The following is a 14,615-nucleotide window of genomic DNA, read 5'->3' as shown; positions in this document are numbered from 1 at the left end:
GAGACCATGCTCAGTTCCTCATCGTGTGAGCATCTCCCACGTAGCAGTTGGTGTCAACATACAAGCAAAAGAGGCTCTAGAGAGAGCTTCAGCAAAACAGAGATCCCAGCCTGTGCGACTTAATCATAGATGTGACATCCTATCACTGTCCTTACTGTTAAAACAAATCCTTAGATCCATCCCGTCTTTGCAGTGTGCTCTGGGGGTTCAAATGAGAATGTTCCCCATAGGCTCATTATTTGAATACCTGGTCCCAGTTGGTGGCACTGTTTGGGGAGATCTTTCAGCCTCGCAGGAAGATGTTACCAAGGATAGGCTTTTAGACTCTTCGAGTTCCCTCTCTCTGCTTCTTGCCAGTGTTTGAAGGTGTGAACTCTCAGCATCCTGTTCCAGCAGCCATGCCTACTGCTTCCTGCCTTGCTCCTGCTATGATGACCCCTTCCCCATCAGGAACCATAAGCCCGGAAGGACCCTTCCTTCTGTAAACCGCTTTGGTCATGGGGTTTGGTCACATCAGCAGAAAAGTGACTAGTGTAGACGGTGACCACACAAAGGCCTGAGCTTCAACAGGCAGAGCGCACTGGGGACATTAGGGACATGTGCCTGTGACAGCATGTCTCCTCTGCTCCAGCTCCACCATGGCCAGAGCCTCCCTTCTCCCTGCCTCAGACACTGGTGAGCCTGAAGTCCTGAATGACTGGTGAGAGGGAGTCCTGAATGGGGCCTGATGCAGTTGCTAAATGGTTTTCCTTTCGGCTCACTCTGACTGTGAAGACAAGCCATATGTGCAGGGACAGGTTAGTTACAACAGTGCTAAGAATGTTCACACGTCTTCAGTGTGACTGAGTGTTACCCATATCACAGAGCTTCCTCTCTGGATGCTGTTCACCTGTGCAAGACGCAGCCAGCCACGGAACGAAGGGGAACCAATTAGAACGGGAATGCAGATCTCCTTCAAAACAAACAAAAACAGTTTTGCCCTCCATAGGCTAACAGCTGTGCTTTTCAGTCCTGTCTACTGTCTCTGAAGAAACAGGGTGACTGAAAGCTACTGCGACTTCTGTTAGCAACGTTTTTTAAGATAGCACGTGATAGATTCCCCCAAACTGAGCACAGTGCTCTGGGTATACCGTTCTCCTGCCGCCTTTTCACAGCCCCTCAAGGGTCCGTGGTCAAGGGTTGAGAATTTCCAGATTGGAGCCTAGAATAGGGGCCAGGCGCTCTGACAGCCACAGGAGCCCAGCAGGTGACTGCAAGGAAGCAATAGGCGGCACAAGAGCGCCTCACACAGAGTTCTCTTCTGTCTTGATACGCAACAGTTTTGAGGACTCCGCGGTGCTTCTGCACACTCAGCGAAGAGTGTGAAGAAACTAGTCTTTCTAGAAACTTCCTGACACAAGTGAGCCTTGGCATCCTGGAGTCTCAGAGAAGAGTGGAGACCATGGCAGTCTGAGGACATTATTCATATCTGAGTGGTGGCAGTGACTGAGCCCCCTGTGTCTGGAAATAGATCAGTTAGTTTCTCAAAAGCAGGGCACCTGTGAAGATTAGTGTAAACATTCATAATTTGTATATATTGGCTCATTTACTTTTTTGAGACAGGATCTCATGTAGCCCAAGCTGGCTTCAAACTCTCTGTATGGCCATTGGTAACTTTCACCTTCTGATCGTCCTGCCTTCACCTCTTAAGTACCAGGGTTATAGGCATGTGCCAATATGCCTTTTGTATATGGTACAGCAAATCAAACTCGGGGTCTTGTGTTTGCCAGGCCAGGACTTGGCCGAGTAAGCTACAGCTCCAGCCCTTCGAGCATCTTCATCAGTGAGAGCTGAGCCTTGATCATTAGCTCCATTCACACTGTTCTGTAAGGCAGCTCAACTGTATTTTCAGATGTTTCCATTGCAGGGGTGTTAAATCAGAATCTGAAACTTAAGCTATCTTAAAACTTCCCTAATTCTGCCCTTCAGAGCATGGCCTAGAGTTCAGACTGGTGGCGCACACTATAATCTCAGCACTTGAGTGACGGAGGCACAAGCATCCAGAGATGGAGGTCGTGTTCAGGTATATAGAAAGTTCAAGGTCAGCCTGAGCTACGAGAGATGGAGAGAGAGAAAGGGCAAAGGGGCACGACAGGAATCAACTCCCCAAGAGGCTTCTTGAATTGGTGTGCTAAGGCATGTTGCTATACTGTGTTCATGTCTAGGTCATACGTGTGCTGTGGCCCTGGCAGCTTCCCCAGACACCCTAGGATTTCTCCTGTAAGTCAGTCCCAGGTGGGAACTGGCAACTGTTCTCTCTATAAATATGGCCGCAGACCTGTCCACAGCATTCTTGGTAGAATCTAGTTGACACCAAGGCACTTCCCCATTCCTGGTTCAGTTCCACTCCTCTCTCGTCGTACTTAGTAAATGGACCCTACACTTGCTGCCCGTACAGTCACAGACAGCCGGGGCTCCGGTTCTGGTCTTTTTCCACTTCTTAGCCATGAGCTCTTAGGTAACTACTACTAAATGACCTTTTGCTTTTTTGTCTTCGTTTGTAGAACAAGGAGTAAGCTTGAGTCTAGACCATGGTGTTAGTTAGCACAAGAACTAAATGAGTTCTTAAGTTAAAAATGTTTATGAGTATAAGTGGCACCTGGAAATGGAAAATTAATGAAAGCATTAATACAGTGTAAGCATCCATATACTAAGTACTTGGAATCACAAGTGTTCCAGATTTGAGTTCTTTAGGTATTTTGAACATTTGCTCAATATGTATATTGAGGTATCCTTTGGGATGAGATACAAGTCTAAAGACAAAGTTTATGTATGTTTTCTATGTACTTTATATATACTTTATACAGATAGCCTGAAGGTATTTTTATTTTATTTTTTGTTTGTTTGTTATTTTTTGAGACATGGTTTTCTGTATGTTGTCCTGGCTGTCCTGGAGCTTGATCTTTAGACTAGGCTGGCCTCGAACTTAGAGGTCCACCTGCCTCTGCCTCCCAAGTGCTGAGGTTAAATGCGTGCGCCACCACTGTCCAACTGGTAATTTTAAAACATATTTGTAGAGCTGGGAGGTGGCTCAGCGTGTAAGGCGCGCTCCCGTGAGTGCGTGTGTTCCCAAGTTCGAATCCCGTGTGCTTCTGTCACAGAGCGGTTCTGTGTGTTGTGTCTATCCGTGTGCTGCTTGTGTGAACTCCCTCCCACGCTATCTTGTGGGGGAAAAAAAGGTTAAAACATATTTGTAGTGCTTCTGCTTTTACATACCACAAGATTAGCTGTGGAATTTCCCACTGCGGAATCACGTGATTAGGTAGTTCAACCTGGAAGAGACATTGCTGTATGTATTGTCATTGTGACCTGTCCATGCACCATCAATGTGCTCGTTCCAGGTCATTCCCAAGGATGTCACGTTAAGTCCACCAACACTGCTGTTTCCAGACCCCCGCTGATGCAGCAGCCAGTACTAAACTGTCTGGGGCCTCTGTTGCTGACCACATCCTCCATCTTGCCCCAGCGGGTATCTGCCATGAGCTGGGCAGTGTCTTATGAGGCATTGAGGGTATGGATGGAGAGAATACATGGTCTTTGTCCTCACCAGGGTCCCAGACAAAAGAATCAAATGATGAAGTAGAGAACGAGCCCTAGGAGACTTAGGCACCAAACCCACAAAAAGCACTGAGTTCCCATTTAATGTTTGTAAGTATTCTAATGTAGCCAGAAACCAGAAAAAAACACTTAACACCCTTTTTGAAGCTGACGTTATTTAGTAATAAGTCCCATTTTTGTGTCCTCAAAGTCTCTGTTGGTTCTTGACTTATCCATCTTTCTCAAGAGGTATGTTTTACATTTACCAGTTTGGTGGGGTTTTTTGTAAACAGATTTACTTGATCAGCAGTGACTCTCATCCTAGTGTCTGCTCCTCAAGGGAATATAAGCTGCATTAGGGAATCCTTGAAGGCCCTGAGAATAGCGACTGTGAAATCATGGTTAGGCCTGGAAAGGCAACAAGGGCCTCCGAGCAGCAAAGGCTCAGCACCGGCGGTAGAACATCCTCAGGTCCAGGTTCTGCTGTGGTATTGTTTTGTCTCTAAGACAAAAGAAGACACAGTAGCTTCGGCTGGTGGATGTGGTCAGCTCCTTCCTAAAGGTTACTCTGCCTAAGGGCTGTCTTGCCAAAATCTAGCAATCCCTGGACTTGAGCTGCTGGAGACTGCTCAGGGAAGCACACGGGGGCAAAGCCAGATGCGATTCCGCATTCCAGCTGTGTCACATTCTAAAATCCGTATCATCATTGTCACTTACAAAGCCTGTCCAGCGGTCAGTGCATACAAGAAGAACGCGTGTGTGCTCATGTTTACTTAATCGGACGAAACCATCAGCTTTTGAGCTCATGGAAGCCCTGGTGTTTCCTAACTCCCACAGGAGCCTTGAAGACAGATAGATGGTGAAGTCCTGCCAAAAAAAAAAAAAAAAAAAAATTACTACCCCAGTTCCAGGCTGCTCTCTTCCGGGAATCCTGGTCATGAACCGCTCCTTGAGATGTTTAGGTTCACAATCCTGCCGAAACCTTTGTGGGTTGCCAGATACCAGTTGTTGCCCCACAAGTGAAGCAAGCTGTTTCCTTGAGCATCGAGTTGTTCCCCAGCCTGGCCTCTCTGTCGAGAAAGTATTCATAAAGAGCTGTCATGCTCCAAGTCCTTTGGCTTGTGATTTAACTGTTCAGGGAAAGCGTGGGCTGCTGTGGCTCGCTCACTGCTGATGATGTGTGTTTTTTGTTTTATTAAATCTTTAAAATACGGGGCTTGTTTTTTACAGTTCCCATATATTCTTTTGTTCTTCTCCATGACTGGTTGGATCATACTTTTGCTCCCTTAGTAAAAATATTCGTGCCTTTCTGAAGAACACTATGGTCTCCAGAGTGGCCGCCTAATAAAGCAGAGAAGTGTGGAGCTTGCTATCAGATGCATGGAGGCCTTGGAGTGGGTGTATTACAATGGGGTGGTTTAGGGCCTGCTTGAGAGGTCGTCAGGGATTCCTGTCTTTTGGCTTACCAGATTTGCCTTGATAACTCTGACATCACTTGGCACAAATCTCAGAACAGTTTATGAAGTAAAACTACCAAATGGCTTATGTTTCCATTATGGACTCTGAGTGTGTGTGTGTGTGTGTGTGTGTGTGTGTGTGTGTGTGTTTAAGGTTGCTAGTTGCTAAGAAACAATTTGTTAAGTGGAAGCCAGCTCTTGTCCAGGTATGAGCTTGGGTATTCAAGTCTTGGCGCTCACATCCAGTGCACAGGGAACCTAATCCTAACGCAAAGTTGGCTAGCTGAGGAATGAGAGAGCACCCCTACCTGCCCTAAATTCACAGGACCCACTTCAAAATACTGCTCCTCCTCAGAGGAGACTCAAAAAGGCTAAATTAGTCTTGGGTACTACTGAGCTAACCCACTGATGTGAATCCCCAAATAAGCCAGCCCGTGACATCCAACTGAACTTGGTCCTGTGTATGGCAGTGTCTCTCAGCCCATCCTGGACTATTAGTTTTGGCAAGGACGCCATGGCGGATAGATAATAACTCCTGGAAGGAAAAAGCATTTGGCCTAGCATGGCTCAGCCCACTGTAATATTAGAATACAGAAAGCGGCTCTGTTTTTACCCACCCTTTCACCAACTCAGCGTTCATAATTTATGATTTCACTGTACAATTCCTGCAACACGACACCAAGAGTAGTCCCGCCCTCTAATTAAGTACTCTTGGTAGAGAAAACGCGAAACTGACGTACAAACCGTCTCTCTGTGCCAGTGATTGATAGTGATTACATCTTTATGAACCCAGCCTAAAGGCCTCAACTTCCTTGTGGGTGAAGTCGCCTGTAGGGCCACTTCCTGGCAGGGATCAGTGGCTGCTGACAAAAGCAAAGATGACTCAGGGGCACAACGCACACTTGTTGGACTTTGAAGCCTTTGACTGTCTGTCCATCTTGGTCACAAATCTCTGTGACTATCCCCTGTTTCTGTGGGAGCTTCCAGTCAGATTGCACACCACCTCCACGCAGAGGTTACGATGCAGAGATGAAGTGTTGGGTAGAGGTCTCCTTGATGTGTCCTAGTTTGACATGCAGATTTTTTTTTAAGTTAGAAGTAATGAGTAACAGGACATACTTCTGGCCACACTGGTACTTGAATTAAACATAATAGCCAGAGAGACCCTTAATCCGTCCCATCATTAAGTTATTTTTTTTTTAATGTTTTTGAGACAGTATCCTGCTCTACAGCCCAGATTGGCTTCAAGCTGATAATCTTCCTGCCTCCACCTCCTGAGTGCTGTGAAAAAAGGAATATGTACCACCATGCCCAGTTGTTCAAACGTTCTTTCCCTTCCTTAGTTAAAAGTAGGCAAGTTTAATCTTTGAAATAGCCCGCCTTCCCTGAGCCAGGTGTTCCCAGCTCGTCACTGATCCTTCTTTAGTTGGTACCCTTCCCCGGCTGAAGAGCGGTTGCCGCAGCTCGTACCCCAGCCCTTCATAAAAAGATGTTATAGGTGAATCGAGATCAGCTGGGCTGCTGGAAGGCAAACAGATCCGTCAAGGGAACAACAGCTGCATTAAGTGAACACTTCAGTTTGTACTCAGCTGCTGCCGTCATCGCGATAGCGACCGAAGCAAGCTGGTATAGCTAGACTCAACTGTCTTTCCTCTGTGCCTCTGAGATGGTCTGTTTTCTGGATGTGCGTGACGTTTTCCGATGTTTTTGCAGGTTCGGACCTGGCTTGGTCATCTATTGGTATGGATTTATCCAGGAACTGGACTGCAACCGGGAAAGGGGCATCCTGCTCAAAGCCTGCTTCCCCACAGACATTGTCACCTTAGGCCACAGCACCGCTTGACCCCGAGGATCCTGGAAGAGAAGCCGGAAGCAATGCCGCTTTCCTGCAGTATAAACTTCTGGCAACATCTGCCCTGAACTTGAGCTGAACCCTGGCTGCTGCAGTCTCAGCCCTACCTCTCTAGACAAACATATCAAAAGGTTCTGCTTTCCTTCAGCCCCGGCTGATGGGAATAGCCGAGAACTCCGGACATAACCCGCTCACTATCAGCATCTCCGTCTCTGACACACGCTTAGTTTATAGAGAGTCGTAATCCTGCTTCCTTCCTGATGCTTTCTCCCTGTACACTGAACAGAAGGAAAGGTGTGGAGTCTGAAGGGTGGGGTTTTCCAGTTCTCCTCCCTGTCGTCCCATGACTTCTTTTCCTTCTAAACCTCCTTCCACCACCTCGCCCTCCTTCCTCTGTGTGGCCACTCTGAGACTAGGTGTTGCACTAACATCAGGGACTATTACCTAGCCCAAACCTAGGAAATCTGGAGACAGGAAGTCTGTTAAAAAGTGTGCCTTCTCATCCAGGGCTCAGCAGAGCAGGACAGGGACTTCTGTGGAAACTTACGGCCTCCTGACTTGTGTGGCATCCAGCCAAGCTGCAGAAGTCCCCCTTGACGAGAACATCCTCTGTTCATAAAGCTTATTCGGACCCCCAAACATTTTACTGACGTTGCCTTAGAGGGTGAGTTGCATTGTGTATGCAAACCATGCTCCTTTGGCTTACGTGAGGCCGAGCACTAAAGCTACGCCTCCCTGTCGACGGCGGCCCTTTGAACAGGACTGCTGGCCTGTACAATATTGGCCACTATTTTTACAAGATATTTTTTAAAAAGTATATTCATGCATACTGCCTTGTGTCTGCATTTTATACCAAATAATTGTGTAACACTCAAATAATTTAGACATTATAAATAATCAGCTTTGAATGAATTAAGTGTACCAGAAAAAAATCCTAGAGCGGTTTTTAAATAATCAAAATAAAAGAGATTTTTGTATTTATTCACTTTAATTTATTCACTTTTATATACTGCAGACCAGACTTGTCAGAAGCAAAACATTAATAAAATAATTCTAAACCTATCTTTTGGAAAATTAAAAACTAATCTGTATTCACCCCCTCCCCCAAATTTACTTAGTAACGCATCTCTGCCCCAGTGCTGTGAAATGTGGCTTTTAGAATGTTGAATAGATAGTTTTAGAAGCAAAAACAAGACTTTTGGAAACACCTTAAGCCATACACATTGGTTGGTTTCTTTTGTGCCTGCTCGGTGAAAAACTTGGCCAGTCGCCTTCCTGCCAAGGGCCACAAGTGCGGCAGGCCCAAGATAGGATGTTAAGCTCTCCCGGGAGATTGCTGTAAATCACAGGCAAGAAGGGTGAGCGGTAAGGAAGCATCAGGCGAGTTCCGTGTATGAATCGGATGATTTGAACCACGACTACATTGCCTTTCTACACACACTTTAAAAAAAGATGTTAAAATCTGGTTTTACGGCATGCCCTAAGCCACTGGTTTTGTTTGTCTTGGGCAGGGGGTGGGTTGGGGGTATGGTTTACAGTAAATTACATGTATCTGCACAGATATTGAATATCCTGCTAGACCCTTGTCAAAGATTTGCTTGTTTTAACATTAGTCTAATTTATGATGAGCGTGCACAAATAAAATTTAAAAGCCCCAAAGGTGCTTGCGTTTTGTGTTGATTCTTCTACATGGAGCCCTGACATTATGAAAACGTTCTGGTAGCCCCAACAGAGACACTGCCTTGTATTTATGAGTGGAGCTTCCCAGTTGGGCCCCTCAAAGCAAGAAAGCAACCAACAGTAAATTACATTCCGTGGTAAGGTTATGAGTTACTCCGAAACTAGTGTGATCCTTGTGCCTGCTGTGTTTGAATTAGAGACATGTGGAAAAGAAAGAGCGTTGCTCCCAGGTGAGAAGCTTAAAACCTCTTGGTCGCTTCTTTCATCTTAAAAACACTTATCTGGGGACTGGAGAGATGTTCAGCAGTTAAGAGCATTTGCTGCTTTTGCAGAGGACCCGGGTCAAATCCCAGCACCAACATGGCAGGTCACAGCTACTTGTAATCCAGTTCCAGGAGATCCAGTGGCCTCCATGGGTACCATTCATGCACATGGTATGCATACATACATGCAGGCAAAATTCTCATACGCATAAAATTTTTAAAAATCTTTAAAAAATGCTTAGCCATACAAGCATTTACATGTGCTTGCTTGTTTATTTATTTATTTATTTATTTATTTTAGTGTAGGCAATCCAAACATCATCCCCGGGACAGCAGTGATGGGATAGCTTACTTTTATGGCTGTCATCATTAGAACATTAACGTTAAAGCAAAATCTTTAATATTTTTGTGGAGCATTTTGTACACTGTGCTGATGAACCGTGCCAAGTCAGGATACAGGAATACGAGTAAAACATAGCTCTGAATGGTGCTCCCTCTGCCACAGAGACTTACACCACTGCACCCACAAACACATCAGACCCCTTTGAAGAGTGGAGGGGGATCGACACAGAACAAAGCCAGTCCACCTGACATTCAAAGGTGCCTGCGTAGACTCCTCCCCTTTATCCTTCTCTCCCCCTTCTTAAAAACACAAGCAATTGAGACTCTTTCTTTCACCTTGAGCATGTGTGTGTAAACTTTACAGACAACAGCAGGTTCAGGGTTCTGAAGTCCACCTCTAGGAAAAGTATTCATTTTAACTAGGAGTGTTACCTGCTCGTCACCTGCAAGGCTGGCTGCCGCTCTGAGAAACATAATGGATGATTTGTCTTTGGGGATCGCATTAACTCATGAGAGCCACCAGGGAGGAGACTGCTTAGAGCCCTGATGAGGTAACCTAAATAGTCCCCTGGCTGGCTCCACTAATTGACACACAGCACCAAAGTGAACAGTTGCCTTGACTCTCCCTGGGGAGCTACACCCACTGTTTGCTTTCTGCATCCCATACCAAGATTGCTGATGTTTGCGCGTTTGGACCTGCTTCAGGCCCAGAGCTTCGGTTAGATGAAATCTCCAGCAGGCTGTGTGTTCTTCCTTCCTGGTCATCTCCGCTTTCATTACCCTCCTGAGTTTCCATCCACGTGGAAACGCCTTCCCACTCGCCTCTTTGTTCTCAGTAGACAATGATCCCTGAAGCAAGATAAATCTCCTCGAAACCCCTGTGAAGTAGCAACTGACCTGATCTGTCCAAGTAAAAGTGACACTCACGCACGTCACAGGCCACCACACCAGGGTGCACACCAGCACCCGGAGGACCCTACTGCATTTAACTTAGAATAAAGTTGCGTATTTCCTATGAGATTTATGCCTTACGCGAATGCTTGGCAAAAGGAGCCAACAAAGCTGGACATGGTGACGAATGTCAATAGTCCCTGCTTTTGGTAGATGGGCAGGCAGATAATCTATAAGTTCAAAGCCAAGACCTGGTTGACATAGTAATTTCCAAGCCAGCCAGGGCTACAGTGTGAGCCTCTGTCTCAAAAAAATAAAATAAATCTCCAAAGAAGCCAAGACATGGAAGATTTTACAGTGTGTTTGAGCCCACATGATTGTGTTCAGCTGATCATGGTTGTGAATTAAACTAGTAAAATTTCTGTCTGGCTCGGTGAGTCACTTCACTCCATTATTGTGGGGCAGCTTGCCATGGCCCATGTCTCTGAGAGGAGACTGCTTCACAGAATAGCAATTCGGTGACAAGAATGGAAGGAGATGCTCTCCCCCTGGGCACATTCTTGACTAGGGTTAAGGAACAAAGTCAGGGGAATTTTACCAGGCAAACAATGGGCATGTGCCCGCCGTGTCACCACTGGGGCACCGGCACAAGCTGCCTATCTCAACCTGAAGCGCTCTCAGGTCAAGGAAGGGTTATGCGTGACACCGTTGAGCCAGGCTAATCATCTTCCTGACCCTCCTGTCACTAGGAAACCCAATCAGAGGCCGTTTGGTGAAGAGCGTGCCTGATCGTAAAGGTTAAATGAGGAAGATGGGATTATGAATGAAATAATAACCAGAAGGGCCTGCGTTCCCCTTGTGTTTTGTGCTTTCCTGCTATTGTTTGGAATATGGCCGTGAGACAAAGGACCGCTGAGGTCAAGCACTATAAATTACAGATTTCGTACAATAGTCATCCACTAAAATGATTTCAAAGCTTGATCAAAGTAATTCCAAAGAGCCTTTTAAAACTTCTCTCTACAATATGTGGGGGCAGGAAGTGCTCACTTGGTGCCTTGATTTGTTTCAGTGGTCAGTGTAACAGGGTTCAATCTTGGTGCCATGCCTACTGTATATAAAAGCCAAATCATTGATTAGGTGAGTGTAGCATGTGCTTCCTGTGTGAGGACAAAGGTTGTAGTTTTTACTTAGTTTCCCACACCAACTTATTTGGAGTTACTTGTACAGAAAAGATACATATAATTGAATTTTTTACAGGAGCATAACTTGACCGTACTTATGTCCCCAACGTATTTGCTAAACCAGATCTATCCCCTACGCTTAATGGGGTTTATTTGGCGTTTTAACAAGGCAACAGCTATGTTTCTCTTTCCTTTTCCCTCACGAGAGCAGTCTCGTGTCTTAGACAAGGCTCACAGAAACTAGGCTCGTGGCAGCAAAGCAGAGAGGCCTCACTTCAGCCACGGACACAGTGAAGGAGGATGAAGGTAGCCACGTCAGGCGCAACTGGTGGCCCACACTACTGGGTCAGATCACCTTCGCTTTTTTAAAGGAAGGTCACTGTGAAAACCTGGCATGAAATATAACCACGTCAATTAAGTAATAGCAGTTGAAGTTCAACATCTAATTGAGGGCCAAACATGAAGCCAGCGACCATTAAATTAGAACGGCCATTAATTCTACTAGAAACTGCTGTTGCTTAAAGGTATTGCTAGGAAAACTTGCACTGATGCTTGGGGGGAGTGGGCTTTGTTATTTTTCATATCCAACATAAATTCATTCAGAAGTAATTTAGTATGTCTGGGTAGACTTTCTGTTTTTTGTTCTTTTTTATTAAAATTCTTTTGGAAGGCATCAAAATCGAGTCAAAACACTAACACTTTACGGGAAGCCATAGTTCTTTTTTGAGTTAACTGAAATCCGAACACAACTTGAGTGCGCAGTCAGTATCTTAACAGTCAGATTACCTGCTGTTGGTTTAATGTAAGATCTCCAGTTCGATTATTATCTTCAGAGGGCAGAAATCACATCTGTTTGGTTAACGTCTCTATGCTCTGGGTTCTATCAAAATTCCTGGTACAGAGAGCTGTTCAGTAAGTGCTATATGATGAAGTGATTGCTAAATTTATATTGAATGTGTCCTCCCTGTCATCACACAAATAATTGGAGCTACTTCTCCCTTTTTTTCAGGTAGAAAATGAACATAGTCACAGGAGTATATACGTTGATGTTAAAGAATTAATTACTTTAAACTCAGAAAAATCTCAAAACAAATTTATGAAGACTAGTTTTTGAGACACGCTCAGTTTTAAGGGGAAATCCTTATCATTTCGTCTCATTTGCGGAAAAGTAGCCCAAGATTTTATCCACCGAATCACTAAATGAAGATATCAGAAACTGTACTGGTCTTTTAAAGATAGACTTACCTTTATATTTTCAATTCTATTTTTCAAAATAATTGCCCTTAGCATCCTATCAGGCACCCAAATCCAGGTGTTTCACACACAGATTTGGGGCTGCTTGGGGGTATTATGAGGGTCCCTCAAACTGGCGCTTTTCATTGCTTCCTCTTGTAATGTCTGGTTAATGGCAAAATGCTTCCAGGCCACGAAAGTGGTTGGCTGGCTCTAGGGAAAGTATCTCTGGTCCTCTGTCTGTCAGATCTGACCTTTGAAGAGATGCAATCCACAGCCTACTTACTGGGTGCGTCCTTGTTAGTCATTAATTCAGCTGTTTCGGCATGGGAGAGCCAGAGGCTTCTATTTCCTCTTGTGCTGGAAACTTGTAGCACCCGTTTCAAGGGCTCCCATGAACATCTGGAGGGATCTGACCCACAGTACAGGTACCAATGAGACCAGCCCATCATATTCGGTATTCTTAATATATTTCTAGATTATACAAGGCTATTCAAGACACAAATACTTACCCAGCACTTCTGAAACCCTGTCTCCCTGCATTGCATAACCCATGGTGGTGCATGCCTGCAAATCCAGCACTTAGGCAACAGAGAAATTCAGAGTCATCCTTGGCTAAGAGTTTGAGGCTATCCTGCTATATTCAAATAAATAATTAACTGTTATTAAACAATAAAACAGTGCAATAAGTGGCCCTATGGAGGTGAGACCATTGTTTTCACGGAAAACTGAGTTGTTGACTAATTATATTCCTCTTGCTTGCTTCCTCATGATCCTTGAATGTGTCTTCCAATGGTAAAGGGGAAAAGCAGGAAAGAGAACAGGGTGGATGAAGGAGCTCACATGAAGGTGGAAACACCTTTACAGCCTGTTCCTTGTAATGTCTTAAGAGATGTGGAGAAAGAGAACCCAGCTCATTAGCAAGGATAAGAAGTCTGGCTCCTAAACTCAGAATTGTGGAATTCAAAGGCACCAGAGGCTTCATTTGCCTGAAGAAACAAGTCAAGAGAGCTCATGTGACCTGATCAAAGTCACGGGGCTTCTCGATCAAGGACAAAGCCAGCATTTCCCTCTCCTGACCTCTTGTGTTTTTCTTCTCCCATATAATACTGTGCTTTTGTTGGTTTAGCACAACCTAGACTCACACGTCAAGAGGGAACTTCAGTTGAGGAACCGCCCAGATCAGACTGGCCTGTGACCATGTCTGTAAAGAGAGTGTCTTCACTGATGACTGTGGGCGGCACCATGCCTAGGCTGGGGAAGCTGCATGCAGTATCTACTAAGACAGACAGCTGAGCATGGGTCGGAGCGTGAGCCAGTAAGCATCAGTCCTCCATGGCTTTTGCTTCAGTTCCTGCTTGAGTTTCGGTCCTGACCTTCCTTAGCAATGATGGTGACCCAGAATTACAAGCCAAAATAAAACCCTTTCCCCCTCATAAGTTGCTTTTGGCCATGGTGTTTACCACAGCAACAGCAAAGCAAATGACAACAGGGTCGTCACTTGCTCCGCAGAATTTCCAATGGCTTAAAGGATGTTTCTAATTCACTAACAAAGGGTCCTGGTTCATTTTTAGTCATCACTTTTGAGCGTTACCGTGTAGGTCCTGCCCAGATACTGGAATTTCTATCGTAGATAAGAGCTGGGATTTTTTTCATGTCCGCATTTATTTACACCTTAGTATTCAAAAACCTTTAGTGCTCTGCTGACAGCTAGGTTCTTTACATTGCCCTCCAGCCTGAGGATGTCACGGAAACAATGGAGACAGACTTCCTCTGGCCAACCTCCGATGAATCGCTTCTTCCTTACACTGGGGTGGGTGGGGGATAAAAATTTCAGGTTGCGTTTACCGTGTTTTTCTTGCTCTAAAGATACGATTATATTTAAAATAACTGATCACCCCTAGGAAAAATCAACTCCCTAATCAACAAAGAAAGTTTCAGAACTCTAGTCAGGGAGAGCTCAGAGGCAAGCAGGCTCAGTAGCAGTCCGGAGTCCCTGCCTCCCTCCTTGCAGGCAGCCTACCTGCTAAAGGCTGCAGGCTTCCTCTGTAAACTGAAATAATACCTATCACGCACGCCTGTTACGGGGATTAAATAAGATTAGTGTTTAGTACACCATAAATCACATCTGTTCTGAAAC

At 45.2% G+C, this 14,615-nt stretch overlaps 1 protein-coding gene across 3 annotated transcripts in view; it reads left to right on the top strand.

The window, feature by feature from the left end:
* The window catches only part of Cdin1 (CDAN1 interacting nuclease 1), a 277,760-nt gene that overhangs the window by 202,394 nt on the left and 60,751 nt on the right, over nt 1-14,615 (top strand). For 2 of the 3 annotated variants that reach the window (XM_038330596.1, XM_038330592.1), the window contains one exon: nt 6,747-7,947. The exons of the other annotated variant lie outside the window; for it this stretch is intronic. In XM_038330596.1, coding sequence (XP_038186524.1) covers nt 6,747-6,859 — 113 coding nt within the window. In that variant the 3' untranslated portion in view covers nt 6,860-7,947. Of the gene's footprint in view, nt 1-6,746; nt 7,948-14,615 lie in introns of those variants that run through there. 3 annotated transcript variants of the gene reach the window in all.

This window comes from Arvicola amphibius, chromosome 5 (assembly GCF_903992535.2).
Source record: "Arvicola amphibius chromosome 5, mArvAmp1.2, whole genome shotgun sequence".
NCBI lineage: Eukaryota > Metazoa > Chordata > Mammalia > Rodentia > Cricetidae > Arvicola > Arvicola amphibius.
This window is presented reverse-complemented; position numbering and strand designations above follow the sequence as displayed.